Source organism: Bufo bufo, chromosome 6 (genome assembly GCF_905171765.1).
Source record: "Bufo bufo chromosome 6, aBufBuf1.1, whole genome shotgun sequence".
Lineage (NCBI taxonomy): Eukaryota > Metazoa > Chordata > Amphibia > Anura > Bufonidae > Bufo > Bufo bufo.
The window spans coordinates 392,986,197-393,006,856 of NC_053394.1; the positions used below are offsets into that span (position 1 = coordinate 392,986,197).

Here is a 20,660-nt window from a genome sequence, read left to right on the forward strand (position 1 = left end):
TCAGTTATGCAGGGCTTTGTTTTTCGTCCTGCATAACGAGACCAGACGGATCCGCTATACTTAGCCATAGGCTTCTATTATGAAGGATCAAAACGGAATGCCTCTTAAAGGCTTCCCTGTTTTACCCTCCGTCATAAAATTATGTTATATACCGTTATAACGAAATCCATAACAGGATTCCTCCACTGCCCGAACTGATCCTATAAAGTTCGGGTTCGCTCATCCCTAATGCTGTATGCATTCTTGGTTTTTCTTAGGGTCAGCTAGGACTGTTGGTGGCCTGCACGATGATGTGCACAGCCATATATGTGACCTGTCTGTCATACTGACGCACAGTAACTGTTTAGCTACCAGTTTCTATGAGGAGGTAAGTACTAGACTTGACAGCGGCGAATCAATGGATGTCGTGTATCTGGACTTCTCCAAAGCATTTGACACTGTACCTCATAAAAGGTTAGTATATAAAATGAGAATGCTCGGACTCGGAGAAAACGTCTGTAAGTGGGTAAGTAACTGGCTCAATAATAGAAAACAGAGGGTGGTTATTAACGGTACATACTCAGATTGGGTCACTGTCACTAGTGGAGTACCTCAGGGGTCAGTATTGGGCCCTATTCTCTTCAATATATTTATTAATGATCTTGTAGAAGGCTTGCATAGTAAAATATCAATTTTCGCAGATGACACTAAACTGTGTAAAGTAATTAACACTGAAGAGGACAGTATACTGCTACAGAGGTATCTGGATAGATTGGAGGCTTGGGCAGATAAGTGGCAGATGAGGTTTAACACTGACAAATGTAAGGTTATGCACATGGGAAGGAATAATGCAAGTCACCCATACATACTAAATGGTAAAACACTCGGTAACACTGACATGGAAAAGGATCTAGGAATTTTAATAAACAGCAAACTAAGCTGCAAAAAACAGTGTCAGGCAGCGGCTGCCAAGGCCAATAAGATAATGGGTTGCATCAAAAGGGGCATAGATGCCCGTGATGAGAACATATTCCTACTACTTTACAAATCACTGGTCAGACCACACATGGAGTACTGTGTACAGTTCTGGGCTCCTGTAAACAAGGCAGACATAGCAGAGCTGGAGAGGGTCCAGAGGAGGGCAACTAAAGTAATAACTGGAATGGGGCAACTACAGTACCCTGAAAGATTATCAAAATTAGGGTTATTCACGTTAGAAAAAAGACGACTGAGGGGAGATCTAATTACTATGTATAAATATATCAGGGGGCAGTACAGAGATCTATCCCATCATCTATTTATCCCCAGGACTGTGACTGTGACGAGGGGACATCCTCTGCGTTTGGAGGAAAGAAGGTTTGTACACAAACATAGAAAAGGGTTCTTTACGGTAAGAGCAGTGAGACTATGGAACTCTCTGCCTGAGGAGGTGGTGATGGTGAGTACAATAAAGGAATTCAAGAGGGGCCTGGATGTATTTCTGGAGAGTAATAATATTACAGGCTATAGCTACTAGAGAGGGGTCGTTGATCCAGGGAGTTATTCTGATTGCCTGATTGGAGTCGGGAAGGAATTTTTTATTCCCCTAAAGTGAGGAAAATTGGCTTCTACCTCACAGGGTTTTTTTGCCTTCCTCTGGATCAACTTGTAGGATGACAGGCCGAACTGGATGGACAAATGTCTTTTTTCGGCCTTATGTGCTATGTTACTATGTTACCAGAAAGGACTAGCTATGCATGTTTCTGCAATTCACAGTGATGTACACCAGGATCTATTCTCCCTAAAATTTAATTGCAGGCTGGGATATACCTGATGTAATGCACTTTGTGACTGATTCATTTGTAACAAAGACAATTTTGGGGAAAAACGCGACGAAGCAACCAAATCGAATTTTTTAAAACTTTGCTCATCAAAAGTAGTGATAATAATCAGTTCTTGCTTCTTCTGTTTTCTCTTCTGTGCTTACACTATCAGTGATAAGCAGGATATTCTAGTGGTGATAGATAATCAGTTCTCACCTCTCCTGTGTTCTCCCCTGTCCTTATACTATAGACAGTGATAAGCAGGGTGTTCTAGTGGTGATAGATAATCAGTTCTCACCTCCACTGTGTTCTCTTCTGTCCTTATACTATAAACAGTAGGGTTGTTTCAGGTACATATCATGATACTTAGTTCAGAATTTTTTGCCAGATGAAAGGTCCTCTTTAATACAAATCACGGAGGCGGGTGCTGGCGGGGAGCTGCGATTAGCGGCAGCTAACCTCTCAGGTGCTGCAATGGCCTCCTGTATTAAATGTTAATTATAGGGATCTGTATATATCACTGCATTTTCCTCCTATATGTATCTATTTATCTTGTGGCACTATGCACTTTATGTATTGATTTAGGTCTGGGGCTTATTGTCACCCACAGCCTGGGGGAGTAATTGCTATTTATATGTACTACTAGTGACAGATCTGTGGATATCATTCCTGTGTGATTAATGCTGCTAATATATATGTATTTCCAACAAATGTATTAAAAAACTATATGTTTAATAAAAACTTGTTATTTTGTGCTATACAATTGCTGTCCTGATTTTTCAGTTTTTGGGTATTAATTATATTATCATTGGTGGCACGGTGCGCTCCTCCCCAGTATTAAAATCATTGGTGGCGCAGTGCGCCCCCCCCCCCTCAACCCCCCCAATATTGAAATCATTGGTGGCGCAGTGCGCCCCCCCCCCCCCAACCCCCCCAGTATTAAAATCATTGGTGGCAGTGGCCACAAGGTCTCCTCCTCATTGGTGGCAGTGGCAGCTTCTGATCGGAGCCCCATCAGTGTAATCCTGGGGCTCCGATCGGTTACAATGGCATCCAGGATGCTAATGAAGCCCTGGCTGCCATGGTAATCTCCCTGCTGCTGTGTGTACTATGCAGAGGGTAGCAGGGACAGTGTAAAGTCCTATTCACCCTAATAGAGCTCTATCAGGGTGAATAGGACAAGGGATGAAAAGATCCCAGGTGTTTTATTTTTTTTGCGTGGTATCGAGTATCGCAATCAAAATTTTGGTATTGACACAACCCTAATAAACAGTGATAAGCAGGGTGTTCTAGAGGTGATAGAGAATCAGTTCTCCACTCTCATGTGTTCTCTTTTGTCCCTTATACTATAATCTGTAATAAGCAGGGTGTTCTAGTGGTGAGATATATTCATTTCACACCTCTCCTATGTTCTCTCCTGTCCATACACTAAGAGCAGTTATAAGCACGGTGTTCTAGTGGTTCTAGTGCCCATTATGTTACAAACATTGATGATCAGGCTGTTCGAGAGGTAATAAATAATCAGTTCTTACCTCTCTTGTCCTTATACTATTAACAGTGATAAGCAGGGTGTTCTAGTGGTGATAGATAATCAGTTCTCACCTCTCCTGTGTTCTCCCCTGTCCCTTATACTAGGTACAGTATCTTCATGCCTGCAGTCATCCCAAAACTTCTAGATAGAACAGGAAGACAGCATTAAAGGGTTTGTTCAGGAATAAGTAACTTTTCACATGTGTCCGCAGCCTCTACTATGGAAAGAGTCATATGTACCTGCTACCCTTCGCTCTGGTTATGTGTGCCAGCTCCTGTGTGTCCATCTTCCAGTAGATGTTGTTTGCTCCCTCGCAGGCACAGGCATGGTCACCTGCTTTACTGCAGCCAATGACTGGCTTTAGTGATGATGTGTTTTTTGTGGACATCTTACCCCTGAATCCAGTCATTGGCTGAAGCAGAGCAGATGATTATGGCCATTCCGAGGAGGTAAATAAGCCACGGGCTGAAAGAAATTTGGCTTACCGGCTTCACAGCCTTGGGGCGTCCAGCAAGGGCAACAGGTGCACAAACAATGTAATGTTATATACACACAAAGTAATGTTAGGGATTGAATATAAGGGCTTCTCTCCCTGCATTGCAAACTGGTTGGAATAATGAAGCAATCAGATTGGATTTATACAGGAGACCTGCAGATATTTGGGTCCGATAACTCCTGCTGTCCGGTCATTTTTGGTCATCATTCTAATTACTGATATTTTCAGGTCGTATAAAACTTTCCACACGACTTCTCCAACCGTCTGATGACTTCTACAATATTTCTTTCACAGCTTGTGAATCCAGGTGAAGATCTGAATATTATATATGTTACAGAGACATATGTGAAGGGTGATGAGCAGAGTACAGAGGACAATCCTGCAGATAACCGCCCAGGTGAGTAGTTACCACTAAGTAAAGCAGAGAGGTCTCTAAGATTCTGCTGATACAAATAAAGAAACATAGATATATTGTGCAATGTGGGAATAATGATATTACAATTACTATTACTATTGATGAGTATATACACTGCGTGCAGAATTATTAGGCAAATGAGTATTTTGACCACATCATCCTCTTTATGCATGTTGTCTTACTCCAAGCTGTATAGGCTCGAAAGCCTACTACCAATTAAGCATATTAGGTGATGTGCATCTCTGTAATGAGAAGGGGTGTGGTGTAATGAAATCAACACCCTATATTAGGTGTGCATAATTATTAGGCAACTTCCTTTCCTTTGGCAAAATGGGTCAAAAGAAGGACTTGACAGGCTCAGAAAAGTCAAAAATAGTGAGATATCTTGCAGAGGGATGCAGCACTCTTAAAATTGCAAAGCTTCTGAAGCGTGATCATCGAACAATCAAGCGTTTCATTCAAAATAGTCAACAGGGTCGCAAGAAGCATGTGGAAAAATCAAGGCGCAAAATAACTGCCCATGAACTGAGAAAAGTCAAGCGTGCAGCTGCCAAGATGCCACTTGCCACCAGTTTGGCCATATTTCAGAGCTGCAACATCACTAGAGTGCCCAAAAGCACAAGGTGTGCAATACTCAGAGACATGGCCAAGTTAAGAAAGACTGAAAGACGACCACCACTGAACAAGACACACAAGCTGAAACGTCAAGACTGGGCCAAAAAAAATCTCAAGACTGATTTTTCTAAGGTTTTATGGACTGATGAAATGAGAGTGAGTCTTGATGGGCCAGATGGATGGGCCCGTGGCTGGATTGGTAAAGGGCAGAGAGCTCCAGTCCGACTCAGACGCCAGCAAGGTGGAGGTGGAGTACTGGTTTGGGCTGGTATCATCAAAGATGAGCTTGTGGGGCCTTTTCGGGTTGAGGATGGAGTCAAGCTCAACTCCCAGTCCTACTGCCAGTTTCTGGAAGACACCTTCTTCAAGCAGTGGTACAGGAAGAAGTCTGCATCCTTCAAGAAAAACATGATTTTCATGCAGGACAATGCTCCATCACACGCGTCCAAGTACTCCACAGCGTGGCTGGCAAGAAAGGGTATAAAAGAAGAAAATCTAATGACATGGCCTCCTTGTTCACCTGATCTGAACCCCATTGAGAACCTGTGGTCCATCATCAAATGTGAGATTTACAAGGAGGGAAAACAGTACACCTCTCTGAACAGTGTCTGGGAGGCTGTGGTTGCTGCTGCACGCAATGTTGATGGTGAACAGATCAAAACACTGACAGAATCCATGGATGGCAGGCTTTTGAGTGTCCTTGCAAAGAAAGGTGGCTATATTGGTCACTGATTTGTTTTTGTTTTGTTTTTGAATGTCAGAAATGTATATTTGTGAATGTTGAGATGTTATATTGGTTTCACTGGTAAAAATAAATAATTGAAATGGGTATATATTTGTTTTTTGTTAAGTTGCCTAATAATTATGCACAGTAATAGTCACCTGCACACACAGATATCCCCCTAAAATAGCTAAAACTAAAAACAAACTAAAAACTACTTCCAAAAATATTCAGCTTTGATATTAATGAGTTTTTTGGGTTCATTGAGAACATGGTTGTTGTTCAATAATAAAATTAATCCTCAAAAATACAACTTGCCTAATTATTCTGCACTCCCTGTATGAGAGTATAAAGGAACAAAAATAATATCACATACGGAGAGACTTGTACACAATAACAATTACTAATAATTACTACTAATAATAAAGTTACTCCCAAGACCATTTGGTAACTAAACCACAAATTCCTATCCCTCTACAGTACAGTGTAGTTACTATACAGAGGTCTTCTCATGTCTCTCCAGTCCCCGTCTTTGCTCTGGCCCCTCCAGGTTTCCTCTTCTGTAGCACTTTTCTTTTCTCTTCTCTTCTCTTCTTCCTTCCTTCCTAACAGCCAGTCTAGCATTGTCTAGAATATGGCTTGGACACATCTTTTTGGTTGTTCCTTATGGTTTTATAGCAATTTCCAGTGAACTCTTGAAGACTGATAGAAGCAGCTGGAATGTTGGGATTTTCCAGCATTTTCCTGCCCACTAGCCATGTACCACCTACTGGACAATTGTCAGCCATTCTTTAGATAATTGACAACTACAGAACCTTTGATGCTAATGGACCGTTGTCCAGATAGACAGTACTCGCTCACTGGCTTTGAGAGGACAAGTATAGGCACTAATTACTAGGAAGTTGCTGAGAGCAGGATACCAAATCAACATATGGCTTACATTATTTTCCCAAAAAATCTTAAAAATCAGTATTTCTTACACGTGCATAAATAAATTCACCTACACGCCTTGACATGCTATCAATGGGGTTATTATTGATTGTCTGAGGAATGTTCTGCCATGTTGAATGCATTTGGGCGAGCAAGCCATCAAGATCTGCTGTTTTTATATCTAAAGGTGCATTTACACCAACAGATTATCTGACAGATTTTATGACCAATCATTGGTCAGATGGCCGTTGGTATCTGGTGGGACCTTCCATCGCCATTTTCTATCAGTATAAATGGTGTCAGTGTGCAGTATAATAAATCTTTTACATTAAATACTAAGTACCGTATTTTTCTTCAAAAGTGGGGGGAAAATGCCCCTGCGTCTTATGGGGCGAATGCTGCCATTTTACATCGCAGTCTGCGATGCTGCAGCATCACAGACTGCGATGTATCAGCTGGACGGGGGAGGGAGGAGGGGCCGGTGTCATGCAAATGCGGCGGGGTCCTGTAGCAGGCAGAGCAGGGCGGGCGGCCGGCCGTAACTCACTGACGTCACGTGCCTGCGCCGCCTACTTCATTCATAAAGTAGGCGGCGCAGGCACGTGACGTCAGTGAGTTCTGTCCGCCCCCCCTGCCCTGCCTGCTACAGGACATTTAGTAAGTAGTACAGATGGGGCTGGGGATCGGAACTTCAATGAAAGCTATTATTATAAAATGTTTAGGCAATAAAGCAGTGAGTGAGCGGTAGGGCCGGAGTACAGTGACCGTACCGGTCCCGCCACATTTGCATGACACCGGCCCCTCCCACAGGTTTAGCTCCAATATATTAGGGCATCTTTGGATGCCACTATTATGGGGTGGGTGATATGTGGATGGCACTGTTATGGGGGGGGGTGATCTGTGGATACCACTATTATGGGGTGGGGGATATGTGGATGGCACTGTTATGGGGTGGGGGATCTGTGGGTGACACATGTATAGCAGTGCCATCCACAGATCCACCCCCCATAACAGTGCCATCCACAGATCACCCCCCCATAACAGTGCCATCCTCAGATCAACCCCCCCATAACAGTGCCATCCTCAGATCACCCCCCCATAATAGTGCCATCCTCAGATCACCCCCCCATAACAGTGCCATCCTCAGATCACCCCCCCCATAACAGTGCCATCCACAGATCACCCCCCCATAACAGTGCCATCCACAGATCACCCCCCCCCCATAACAGTGCCATCCACAGATCACCCCCCCCATAACAGTGCCATTCACAGATCACCCCCGCATAACAGGGCCATCCACAGATCTCCCCATAACAGTGCCATCCACAGATCCCCCATAACAGTGCCACCCACAGATCCCCCCCATAACAGTGCCATCCACAGATCCCCCATAGTAGTGTCATGCACAGACCACCATTAGTTCAAAACCCACCAAAAGCACACCTTTTGGTTAAAAATATATATTTTCTTATTTTCCTCCTCAAAAACCTAGGTGCGTCTTATAGGGCGAAAAATATGGTAATACAGGATCACATATTATTTAACATTCCCTAATTGACTCTTCTCATTCATCAAAATTACACCTGAAATTAATTTCAAGAAATGGTTCATCTGTAGTGATAGAATTTTCATTATCATTGGATGGTGTTTATATATGAATAACAGGCCCTTAATATTAATCCACGAAAAAAAGGAAGATTTTATGGAGCGTGCCATCCAGTTTGTTTACTTGAGAGTGACAGGACTGTGCTTCCTACTGTCCATTCTACTCTCCGACCTCCGAGTCCAGCTGCTGTATCTGTCATCCATTATAGCCCAGGTCTCATTCCCCGGCCTGCACTCTCCCCAGCAGCAGGTGTGATACAGTGATGTCATTGTACCTGCTGGGCTGAGAGGGAGAGCGCACAGACCTGAGATAATCCCCCGGCCTGTGCGCTCTCCTCAGCTCAGCAGGAGAGATGACGTCATCACATCATGTCTGCTGCTGGGAAGAGCATGATGTGCTCAGTATTACTTTATTAGTTTTATTCAAAGTATAAGCAGTATAAGGAGCTGCACTATTGTAAGGGGCACTAAGGGACAGTACAACTGTAGAAGGGGACACAAAGGGGGCATAACTACTGTGTGGGGCCACTAAGGGGAAACATTATTGTAAGGGGCATAACTCCTGTGTGGGGGCACTAAGGGGAAACATTATTGTAAGGGGCATAACTCCTGTGTGGGGGCACTAAGGGAGCATAACTACTGTTTGGAGACATCAAGGGGGCATTCTCCTCAGGACACTAAACGGGAATTCTACTGTGAAAGGGACTCTTAGGGGAGATAACTGTGGTGTGGGGAGCATTTAACGCTTCTTGTCCAGCGCTATAAAATGTTTTATTTAAGCACACGACCGTTGTTTTGGTCCACATGAGCTGCAGTTTTTGCAGCTTGGATGTGGACCCATTCACTTCAATGGGGCCGCAAAAGATGTGGACAGCACTCCGTGTGTTGTCCGCATCCGTTGCTCCGTTCCGTGGTCTGCAAAAAAAAATATAACCTGTCCTAATCTTGTCCGTTTTGCGGACAAGAATAGGCAGTTATATCAATGGCTGTCTGTGCAGTTTTCGCAAATTGCGGACTGCACACGGACGTCATCCGTGTTTTGCGGACCGCGAAACACACAACGGTCGTGTGCATGAGGCCTTATATGTATTTAAAATGACTGATTGGATGGAGGTTGCAGGGAATTTGCTCAAGGTGGGGGCCAACCTGGCCTAGTTATGCCCATCGGTCTACTATTAGATCGTGATTTTTTTGGGCCACCCCTGTTTTAGTCAGCTAATTCTTGTATTTTGTGCCATACCTTTCTGTGGATTTTTTTATACTGAAATGTAGTAAAATTTAAATAGAATATTTTGGTATATTTATCAATAATAAAATGTCTTTTGTTCTTGGCAGATGACTGTACCAGGAACTTAGAGAAACATCTGGTATCTTCAGATTTTGAAGTAGATGATCATGGTATCATACAAGATATATATGAAGAGCATGCCAATATCCAAGATATATCTTCATCCAATCACAGCAAAAATGTATTATTTGATCCTTTTAAACAGGTCCGATCTTCTGATTCATCAGAGACTGTAACACAAAATAAAAGTCACAGAAAAGGTGGTAAACATCCAACAGCTCACGTAAGAGAGAAGACATTTTCATGTTTAGAATGTGGAAGATTTTTTAGATATAAATCAGAATTAGTGAGACATCAGAGAATTCATACAGGGGAGAAGCCTTTTTTATGTTCAGAATGTGGGAAATGTTTTAGCCAGAAATCAGAACTTGCCATACATCAAAGATTTCACACAGGGGAGAAGCCATATTCATGTTCAGAATGTGGGAAATGTTTTCAGACAAAATCAGCTCTTGTTATACATCAGAGAATTCACACAGGGGAGAAGCCATATTCATGTTCAGAATGTGCGAAATGTTTTCACTGTAATTCATCTCTTCTTAAACATCAGAGAATTCACACAGGGGAGAGGCCATTTTCATGTTCAGAATGTGGAAAAAGTTTTCACAAGAAAATTGCTCTTGTTGTACATCAGAGAATTCACACAGGAGAGAAGCCATATCCATGTTCAGAATGCAGTGAATGTTTTAAGCATAAATCAGCTCTTATTATACATCAGAGAGTTCACACAGGGGAAAAGCCATTTTCATGTTCAGAATGTGGGAAATGTTTTAACAATAATTCAGCTCTTGTTGTACATCAGAGAACTCACACAGGAGAAAAGCCATTTTCATGTTCAGAATGTGGAAAATGTTTCAAGCAGAAATCAGCTCTTGTTACACATCAAAAAACTCACAGAGAAGAGAGGCCATTTTCATGTACAGAATGTAGGAAATGTTTTAAGCAGAAATCAACTCTCGTTTCACATCAGAAAACTCACAGAGAGAAGCCATCTCCATGCTTAGCCCTTTAGTGACCGACCTTATGTGTTTTTATGGTAGTCAGTGTCACTAACTGGCTTTATTCCGTCAGATACTCCTTTTTACAGGGAGATAAAACAGAACCTTGCTTTGAGTTACCAGATGTGTCTGAGGGCTAAGAGTGATGATTGGGACCACTGTGAGATCTCCCCAAACACGTATTGTCTCCTGTATTGAATGAATGCCGGTCATCAAAGGACAGATCCAGTTAAAAGTGAAAGTTTATACTGTGTATATATATATATCCCCTCTAAACAAAAATTCTTGGTGAGAGGAAATAAAAAAAAACCTATAGGGCCTCATATAAAAAGATAACTATCTACCCAGCCCCGGTCTGTTCTAACTTTTATAAGTATTTGTAAAATTAAAAATGTCAAATATGAGCTTGTTAAGAAACCGTCAGTTCTTACTGGGTTTCATCAGTGATGTGCAAGTTCTCCCAACAAGTGACCCAGGTGAGGATTGCCTCATTATATAGAAGCCATTACTCGCCCTCCTAAAGGAATACCATCTTAGTCTGTACACCCTGACCAAAATGTACCTGTAGATAAATCCAACAAGTGGGGTCCCCGCCACCCCTGTATTTGTAGAAGTCATGTAGTTCACTCATCTCACATGAATTTACCAGTGGGGGAATCCTTGGTTATTTTCTTCTTTGTATGTCCCACTAGCTCTGGATTTTTTAAGTTTTATAATTGAAGACTTGATATAAAATATTTTTATTTGATATATAGAATTTTTGAATTTTTTTTTTTCCTATGACTTTTCCCATTCCTATTATTGTATGGTGATACGGAGATGATATGTTTTATTTGGAGGATCTCTAATATTCAGGCTGTTCCATGGGCGCAGTTACAGTTTTGTCTGGGTTTTTAATCAGATGTTTTACATCTGACAATACTTCAAGAAGTAATGACAATACCTCGAATGGGGTACTGATCCTTTACTGTTTCTATGGATGGTTTTGGACGCTGCCCCTATATTCTGTAGGTGATTGCTTGTTTTGTGCACATAGTGGTTTCTACCTTGCAGAGGCCGTTATGGTGCAGAAGCATCACTCGTCACATCTGGATGCCCCAGTTACAGTGATGTGTAAATGTCCCATAGGCCAAAATATATTTTAAAAGTATCAAAATATATAATAAAATACAAGTGAGAATAAAATAGAAAAAAAAGAAAAAAGTCTGCATAGTTTCTCTTTTCACCGCAAAGGGTGCACCCCGATGATATGCAACTGACAACACTGGCTAATCCCTCAAGCTGATGTTAAGAACTGAGACTTTAGCCAATGTATTCCTGTCAGGAACACATCGGAGCCCTTTTGCACCACCGTCAAGGTATCTCAGCGTGGCATGGGTTTCTACCACTAGACTACCTACGGTGTATGAACACAGTCTGAGAGGTGCTAAGATACAACTTATAGCCAAGCTCCCACATACCTCCATAGTGACATCACTCAGGCAGTGGGAGAGATAAGGCTGTAAGCGCCACCTATAACCGGCCATGTGACACAGGCTACCACAGGTAGCTACCACATGATTTTACTATGGAGGTATGTGGGAGCTTGGCTAGAAGTTGTATCTTAGCACCTCTCAGACCATGTTCACACACCATAGGTAGTCTAGTGGTAGGAACCCATGCCACGATGAGATACCTTGACGGTGGTGCAATAGGGCTCCGATCTGTTCCTGACAGGAATACATTGGCTAAAGTCTCAGTTCTTAGCATCAGCTTGAGGGATTAGCCAGTGTTGTCAGTTGCTTATCATTGTGGTGCACCTTTCGCAGTGATTTATGTATTTTTATATTTGCATCCACACATCCCATCTTGAGTAGGATGCCATTGTGGTGCATGTGATCCGCTGTCAACATATTCCATTGTATGCATTTTTACTGGGGATTGCCGTTAGCAATGGATCACATGCGGGGGAATTGCTCCCCCGGTTATAAACACGCCACAGTGTTTGAGGTTTTTGAGCATTTCCTCCTATTTAGGCCACTTTATTTCAGTTATAGTTTTCCCTTTCATCCTCCATGACGGCATACCATGAGAGATGACCCGCCTCCAACCAGGTAGGGACAGGATGTATAAATTTGACTCTCCTCTGGCTCCTCCTCAGTGTCTTCCTGTCCCTCCAGGTAGGAGATAGGTTTTTCGCTTGGTCGCGGACCACGAAGAATGGAAGAAGAAATCACCATGTGAGGAGGCAGCAGAGTCCGAGCTCTAGTTGGGTAACGGGCGCTGAGAATGTGTCTCTCACCTGCTGCTAGGCACGGGCAGACAGGTCCACGTGGGGCCGGACACTTATGGAGTCTCTCCGGTCAGTCATCAAGCTCCACACTGCGATCCGGCATGGCTGGCGCTCACAGTGTCGTCACCGGAAGTGGACGTGCTCCATGCGTTCCACGGCTTACTTCCGGTCCGGGGCCTGAGGGCACTTCCGGCGGTGGATCGCATGCCGGGGATGGCGGGAGATTTGAAAATCGCGCATGATTATAACGGAGGTCGTCCTCTGATCTGAGGTCTTAAGGTAAAAGTTATTTAAAAAGGGGGAAAAAGCGTGGCTGTCTACCCTAAACATGTCGGATCCAAGTGGAGTTATGGAGACCACTCAGGGATCTACACTTGTGAGTAACGTTACCGGGACAAGGGTTAAACAGTATATGCTGTAATTAACCCATATATGTTTCTCTTTCTTTCTGTATGTTTGCAGAGTGAGAAAGAGGTTGCTCAGAAAGTTAAATCTAGTCAGCGGTCAAAAAAGTGCAGTATTTGTTCTGTAAAACTTTCAGATTCCTATACTAGGAAAGTTTGTGTAAAATGTACTGACAATATTACTAAGGATTTGGTTCCATCTTTAAAAGAAGAACTTAAAAATGCGATCTGCCATGTCAGATCCCTCGGTATTTCCTTCCTGCTCCAAACAGGCGACTGAGGATACCAGAGAATTAATTAAAGCAAAAACCTCTGATTCGGATTTAGATGAAGATTCGGAATCGGGAGAATTATCTTCCAGAGACTCTTCTGGTTCTGATTCAGAATTTAAAAACTATCTTTTTTTTTCCTCTGAGGATACCAGAGCTGTTAGGGCCACTATGGATCTTTCTGAGGAAAAGGTCCACAGATCAGTCCATGATGAAATGTTTAGTGGCTTTGAACAGAGGTCTAACCAAGGGTTTCCAGTACATAAAAATATGCATGAGCTAGTTAAAAGAGAATGGAGGACCCCGGATAGGAAATTCTTCATTCCTAAAACAATAAGACAACTGTTTCCATTTACTAGTGAAGATGAAGCTCTATTAACGACTTGTCCTAAGATAGACGTATCCCTATCCAAATTGGTGAAAGGTCCCAATGCCTTACCGTTTGAGGATATGGGATCTTTAAGGGATCCCATGGATAAAAAGACGGACCAAACTCTCAAAAAGACATGGGAAGCTTGTGCGGCCCTGTTTAAACCAAACCTAGCTGCTACATCAGTATCCAGGTCTTTAAATAAATGGCTCATACAATTAGAATCCTTGCTGAAAAACGGGAATACATATGATAGTCTAAAAGATTCCTTTCCACTATTAATTAAAGCTGTGGATTTTCTGTCTGATTCTACTGCAGAATCAGTCAGAATGGCCGCAAAGGCAACTGGGTTAGCGGTCGTAGCAAGGAGATCTCTCTGGTTAAAATCCTGGTCTGGAGAGGTCAGTTCAAAACTGAAATTATGTACCTTGCCTTTTCATGGGAATTTGTTATTTGGAGAGGATTTAGAATCTATCCTAGAAAAGGCTTCCGACTCAAAGAAAACCTTTCCCAGGGACTCCGGGAAAAGGAAATTTCCCTTTCGGAGAGTTAAAAAAGTAGCTCCCTTTCAAACGAAGAAAACAAATAGAGATTCTGGCTGGTCAAGGGGAAAAAAACAAAAGAGTAGAGGATACTTGTTCACTACAAAGAATACGGAATCATCAAAGCAATGACGCCAGATGTCAGGTAGGAGGAAGATTAAGCTTTTTTCTAGACTATTGGGCAATGATTAGAACAAACCCTTGGGTCTTAGATATAGTATCTGAAGGCTACAAAATTGTGTTCCGTGTTCCGTCTTCCTCCTCTCTCAAATATTTTCAGGATTACTCCAGTTCAAAGAACAACCGTTCTTCAAGGAAATCTAGAAGAAGGGATTCGGAAGTTGCTGGCTCAAAAGGCCATAATTTCGGTTCCCCCTTCCCAACAAGGTCAGGGATATTATTCAACCGTATTTCTAGTAAAAAAGCCAGACGGGAAATTTCGGTTAATAATAAACCTAAAAAACTTGAACAAGTTCATAGAATACAACAGGTTCAAAATGGAAACGATTAGATCAACTGTGAATCTGCTAAAAAAAGGGAGACTTTCTGGCCTCCATAGACCTAAGAGACGCATATTACCATATTCCGGTATGCAAACAGTCTCAAAAATTCCTGCGGATAGCAGTCCATTTGGGGAAAGATCTTCTCCATTTTCAATTCCAGGTATTACCATTTGGCATAACCTCAGCCCCCAGGATCTTCACGAAGGTGATGCTGGAGCTGGTGGCGCATTTGAGAAGGAGAAACATCCTGATTGTCCCTTACCTAGACGACCTACTGATAGTAGGCGAGACAAAACAGTCCCTAGAGAACAATCTCTTTGTTACCTGTCAGACGCTGTATCTAGCGGGATGGTTAATAAATTGGGAAAAGTCAAAACCAGTCCCATCCCAGGTAATAATTTTCTTGGGCCTCTCCCTAGATACCACTCGTCAGAGGACGTCGCTTACAGAGCAAAAAGTGTCTGGAGTGGTAGAAAAAGTCACAAAGTTTCAAAGTCATCCGTCTTGTACGATACGAGAAGCTATGAAACTACTAGGGACCTTGACTTCTTGCATCCCTGCAGTAAAGTGGGCTCAGTTCCACTCGCGAACTCTGCAACATTGGGTTTTAACCTGCTGGGACAGAAACCAGAATTCACTGGAACAAACCGTTCTGATTCCCTTAGCAGTAAGCCAGTCTCTTCAGTGGTGGAAACAAGTAAATCACCTATGTCAGGGAATTCCATGGAATTTGGAGGAACAGGTGTTTGTCACAACAGACGCAAGTCCTTGGGGTTGGGGAGCGCATTGCTCTCATCTCTATTTCCAAGGGGCCTGGGCAGACCACCAAAAAACTTGGTCAACAAACCAGAAGGAATTGATGGCAGTTTGGGAGACAATAAAAGTTGCGAGTCAATACATAAGAGGAAAGGATGTTCAAATAAGATCCGACAATACAACAGTGGTGGCATACTTAAATCATCAAGGTGGAACAAGGAGCCAATGCCTGAGCCAGATAACAGAAAAAAAAAATTCATGGGCAGAAGAAAATATAAAATCCCTTTCATCAGTCCATTTAAAAGGAAGCTTAAATGTAAAAGCAGACTTCCTAAGCAGGGTCGAGATAATACAAACAGAATGGAGTTTGAAGGAGCAAGTTTTTCGCCAAATAACAAAAAAGTGGGGTTTCCACAGATAGATCTCTTTGCTTCAGCCACAAACGCAAAGGTGAATTGCTTTCTTTCCCTCAATCCAAAAGATGGAAACAAAGGGATAGATGCCTTATCAATAAAATGGGATTTTCATCTGGCTTACGCCTTTCCCCCTTTGCAACTAATATCTCGAGTGATAAGAAAGATACGGCAAGACAGGGCTCACGTTATCCTGATAGCCCCCTTATAGCCCAAAAAAATCATGGTTTCCACTGTTAAAGATCATGTCCATTCAAAGTCTGTGGATTCTTCCTTGGGATCAGGACTTGTTGTCGCAGGGACCTGTTCACCATCTCAAGGTGGAAAGGCTGCATTTGGCAGGCTGGAACCTGAAAGGATGATTCTAAAAGCTAGAGGCCTGTCAGATTCTGTCATCAATACTATGACGGCTAGTAGAAAGGAGATAACCTCAAAAATCTATGGTAAAGTGTGGAGAACTTTTAATACCTGGTGTATGAAAGAAAAAGTATCTCCTGAAAAATTTTCTGTTCTTTCAGTTCTAGGTTTTATACAATCCGGGCTGGAGAAAGGTCTACGTCCCAATACACTAAGGGTTCACGTGTCTGCTCTTAGTGCAGTCTTTGATGAGAAAATTGCCAATCATTCTTGGATTACCAGATTCCTAAAAGGGGCAGACAGACTGAGACTATCGTTGAGATCCACGATTCCCCCCTGGGATCTCAATGTGGTTTTATCAGGCCTAATAGAAAGTCCTTTTGAACCCTTGTCAAATGTCTCTGTAAAATATATAACGCTAAAAACCCTGTTCTTAGTGGCAATTACGTCGGTTCGCAGGGTTAGTGAAATCCAGGCCCTAAAGATTAATGAGCCTTTCTGTATTATTTCTTCAGATAGAATTACATTTAAATTGGATAACTCCTTCCTTCCTAAAGTTGTGTCTAATTTCCACAGGCAAGAAGAAATATTGGTTCCCTCGTTTTGTGACGACCCGAAAACAGAAGGAGAGGAAAGGTTTCATAAATTGGATGTACGCAGAGCAGTTCTAATATATTTAGAGGCTACGAAAACCTTCAGAAAGACGGACTCTTTATTTGTTCAGTTTGTTGGTACAAATAAGGGGCAGAGAGCGACAAAAAATACTGTTTCCAGATGGATAAAAATGGCTATTTCAGAGTCATATAAAGCTCTAGGAAAATCACCTCCTGAAGCCTTTACAGCCCATTCTACAAGATCAGTTTCTGCCTCCTGGGCATAAAAAGCTAACGCTTCACTAGAACAGATCTGTAGGGCGGCCACTTGGTCTAGACCTAATACATTTATCAAACATTACAGAGTCCATGTTAAGGCAGGTCAAGATCTAGCCTTTGGGAGGAAAGTTCTTCAAGCTATAATCCCCCCCTAGTTGTTTAATATGTTATATCTCATGGTATGCCGTCATGGAGGATGAAAGGGAAAAACCAAATTACGTACCGGTAATTCCCTTTTCATGAATCCTCCATGACGGCATAGGGGTTTCCCATCGCAAAAAAAAAAATATATATATATAAGAATATACACTCGCCTAAAGAATTATTAGGAACACCTGTTCTATTTCTCATTAATGCAATTATCTAGTCAACCAATCACATGGCAGTTGCTTCAATGCATTTAGGGGTGTGGTCCTGGTCAAGACAATCTCCTGAACTCCAAACTGAATGTCAGAATGGGAAAGAACGGTGATTTAAGCAATTTTGAGCGTGGCATGGTTGTTGGTGCCAGACGGGCCGGTCTGAGTATTTCACAATCTGCTCAGTTACTGGGATTTTCACGCACAACCATTTCTAGGGTTTACAAAGAATGGTGTGAAAAGGGAAAAACATCCAGTATGCGGCAGTCCTGTGGGCAAAAATGCCTTGTGGATGCTAGAGGTCAGAGGAGAATGGGCCGACTGATTCAAGCTGATAGAAGAGCAACGTTGACGGAAATAACCACTCGTTACAACCGAGGTATGCAGCAAAGCATTTGTGAAGCCACAACATGCACAACCTTGAGGCGGATGGGCTACAACGGCAGAAGACCCCACCGGGTACCCCTCATCTCCACTACAAATAGGAAAAAGAGGCTACAATTTGCACGAGCTCACCAAAATTGGACTGTTGAAGACTGGAAAAATGTTGCCTGGTCTGATGAGTCTCGATTTCTGTTGAGACATTCAAATGGTAGAGTCTGAATTTGGCGTAAACAGAATGAGACCATGTATCCATCCTCTGATGGCTACTTCCAGCAGGATAATGCACCATGTCACAAAGCTCGAATCATTTCAAATTGGTTTCTTGAACATGACAATGAGTTCACTGTACTAAAATGGCCCCCACAGTCACCAGATCTCAACCCAAAAGAGCATCTTTGGGATGTGGTGGAACGGGAGCTTCGTGCCCTGGATGTGCATCCCTCAAATCTCCATCAACTGCAAGATGCTATCCTATCAATATGGGCCAACATTTCTAAAGAATGCTATCAGCACGTTGTTGAATCAATGCCACGTAGAATTAAGGCAGTTCTAAAGGCAAAAGGGGGTCCAACACCATATTAGTATGGTGTTCCTAATAATTCTTTAGGTGAGTGTATATGTATATATAATATAGAAGTAGCGATGATATGACTACACATAGGTGATGGTGTGCAAAAAAATAAAAAAAGAATAAATTAAAAGATTCGAAAGAACACTCTCTAGGCTGTCGATCCAGAAAGACGCTGAGGAGGAGCCAGAGGAGAGTCAAATTTATACTTCCTGTCCCTACCTGGTTGGAGGCGGGTAATCTCTCATGGTATGCCGTCATGGAGGATTCATGAAAAGGGAATTACCGGTACGTAATTTGGTTTTCTCTTTTCACATGAAACAAAAAAATATCAATCTGACCAAAACAGGGAACCGATTTTAACCATTTATTTTGGTGTCAATCTGCATACTTAAAGAATAAGGAGCTTGATTTTGAATTAAAATGAAAATAAATCTCCGAAAAACATATCAATAAAAAGCCCTCAGCATCATGTAAAACAAAAGTGACAAAAATTAGGTAGGCAGCACAATAAGTAAAAATTAAAGGGGTTGTCTGGGATCAGAGCTAAATCCGGGCATATCCCCTTTTTCACCCAATATATAAAGACTCCTGTACTCCACTTGAGTTTCAATGCAAAGCTTTTATTTTAGTGCGGTTCCAGTCAAGAACGCTTTCGGCTGAGAAGCCTTCTTTAGTGTAACTGGAGAGGCATACAAAGTGTCACAGATAAATATACAATAATCACAATAGGTATAGGGTCAATTGTATAGTACATATAATATCGCAAACAGGTGCGTCACAGACAAATATCAGGTAGTATATCGAATATATTATATACAAAAGGAGGACGTGTCGATATGGCACGTGAAGAGAGCGTTAGCTGTCATCTGGGGATCCAGCAGGATCATCATCGGAGTGGTCTGTGGTCAGTAGGTGGTTTGAGGTGGTGCGCTTTTCCCATGGTGAGACTGTGGTGCTTCACCGGTTATAGAGTTAGTCAATGGGTAGCAGTAGGTGGGGTTAAGGAACATAATTTGCAAAGAGGGACAGAAAATATGCAAAAACAGTATTCTACGGACCGTATAATAGAAATCAAAATTGAACGTGGTATATAAACAAGCTTGTATATCGTATGCTCTAGGCCAGTGATGGCTAACCTTGGCACTCCAGCTGTGGTAAAACTACAACTCCCAAGATGCCCCGCTTGCTTGGCTGCTCTCAGAACTCTATAGAAATAAATGGAGCATGCTGGGAGTCGTAGTTTCACCACAGCTGGAGTGCCAAGGTTAGCCATCACTGCTCTAGGCTAAAGAATACTTCATCACAAGTGGTTAGACAGTCTAATTAAATGCAGAGTCCGCTAGGTAAGGATTTCACAACATATTGTTAAGACAGATTGGGTATAGATTGAACAACATATTTGAACAGGCTATTGTCTCGATATGAATACCATATAGAAGGGTAGTTTAGCAACCGCTTATTCATTGTCAATTCTTACCCGGATTATGGCCGCATCAAATCCGAAAAAAAGCTTGAATAAGAAGAGTTTCCTCGGTGGTCGGCAGGGATGCTGCTGTTTGTATGGGCTCTGTGTCCCTATCTGGCGTGCGGTCCGGGAGGCTGAGGCCTGTATTCCGGATTGCCATGCTGCCGGTTGTGTCTCCGTTCCCCTTATGTGGGATCCGGCTGCGCAGCGTGGTTGGAGGGGCGGGTCCTAGCTGACGTACTTCCGGGTAAAGTGAAGATGGCGTCCGGAGCTTCTCGAGTGTGATTGCGCATGCGCGCGCTGCGTCCGTGCGGCCGCTGGGGTGATCAGCTGGGGTGCCACTGTGTGCAAACGCGCATGCGCCGGGATGGGATCCTGCTAACAGTTAGCTACTAGGATAGCGGGGAAGCGCTGGGACTGTGGTTTGGGAGGGTAAAGCTTGTGAATTGTCATATTTACCTGTGGAGGTCCATTAGGGGAGTATCTATCATAGTTACCTCTAGTTGATGAACCAGTGGATTCGTTTGTCTATGGATGTCATATTTACCTATGGATGTCCATCAGAGCAGTGTCTGTCATAATTACCTCTAGATGATAACCAGTGTAGTAGGCCATAAAGAATATGATCTATTCAGTTCCCAATTAGGAATTAAGATGAGGATCAATATCTGCTCTAGAATAAG

The 20,660-nt window shown here is 42.6% G+C and overlaps 2 protein-coding genes across 2 annotated transcripts in view; one reads left to right on the forward strand and one right to left on the reverse strand.

The window, feature by feature from the left end:
- Window positions 1-10,640, forward strand: part of LOC121003540 (oocyte zinc finger protein XlCOF22-like) — a 933,287-nt gene extending 922,647 nt beyond the window's left edge. Inside the window, exons 6-7 of the mRNA XM_040435442.1 lie at window positions 4,103-4,205; window positions 9,430-10,640. Coding sequence (XP_040291376.1) covers window positions 4,103-4,205; window positions 9,430-10,454 — 1,128 coding nt within the window. The 3' untranslated portion in view covers window positions 10,455-10,640. The remainder of the gene's footprint in view (window positions 1-4,102; window positions 4,206-9,429) is intronic.
- The window catches only part of LOC121003516 (zinc finger protein 208-like), a 2,651,670-nt gene that overhangs the window by 1,826,494 nt on the left and 804,516 nt on the right, over window positions 1-20,660 (reverse strand). The window lies entirely within an intron of this gene.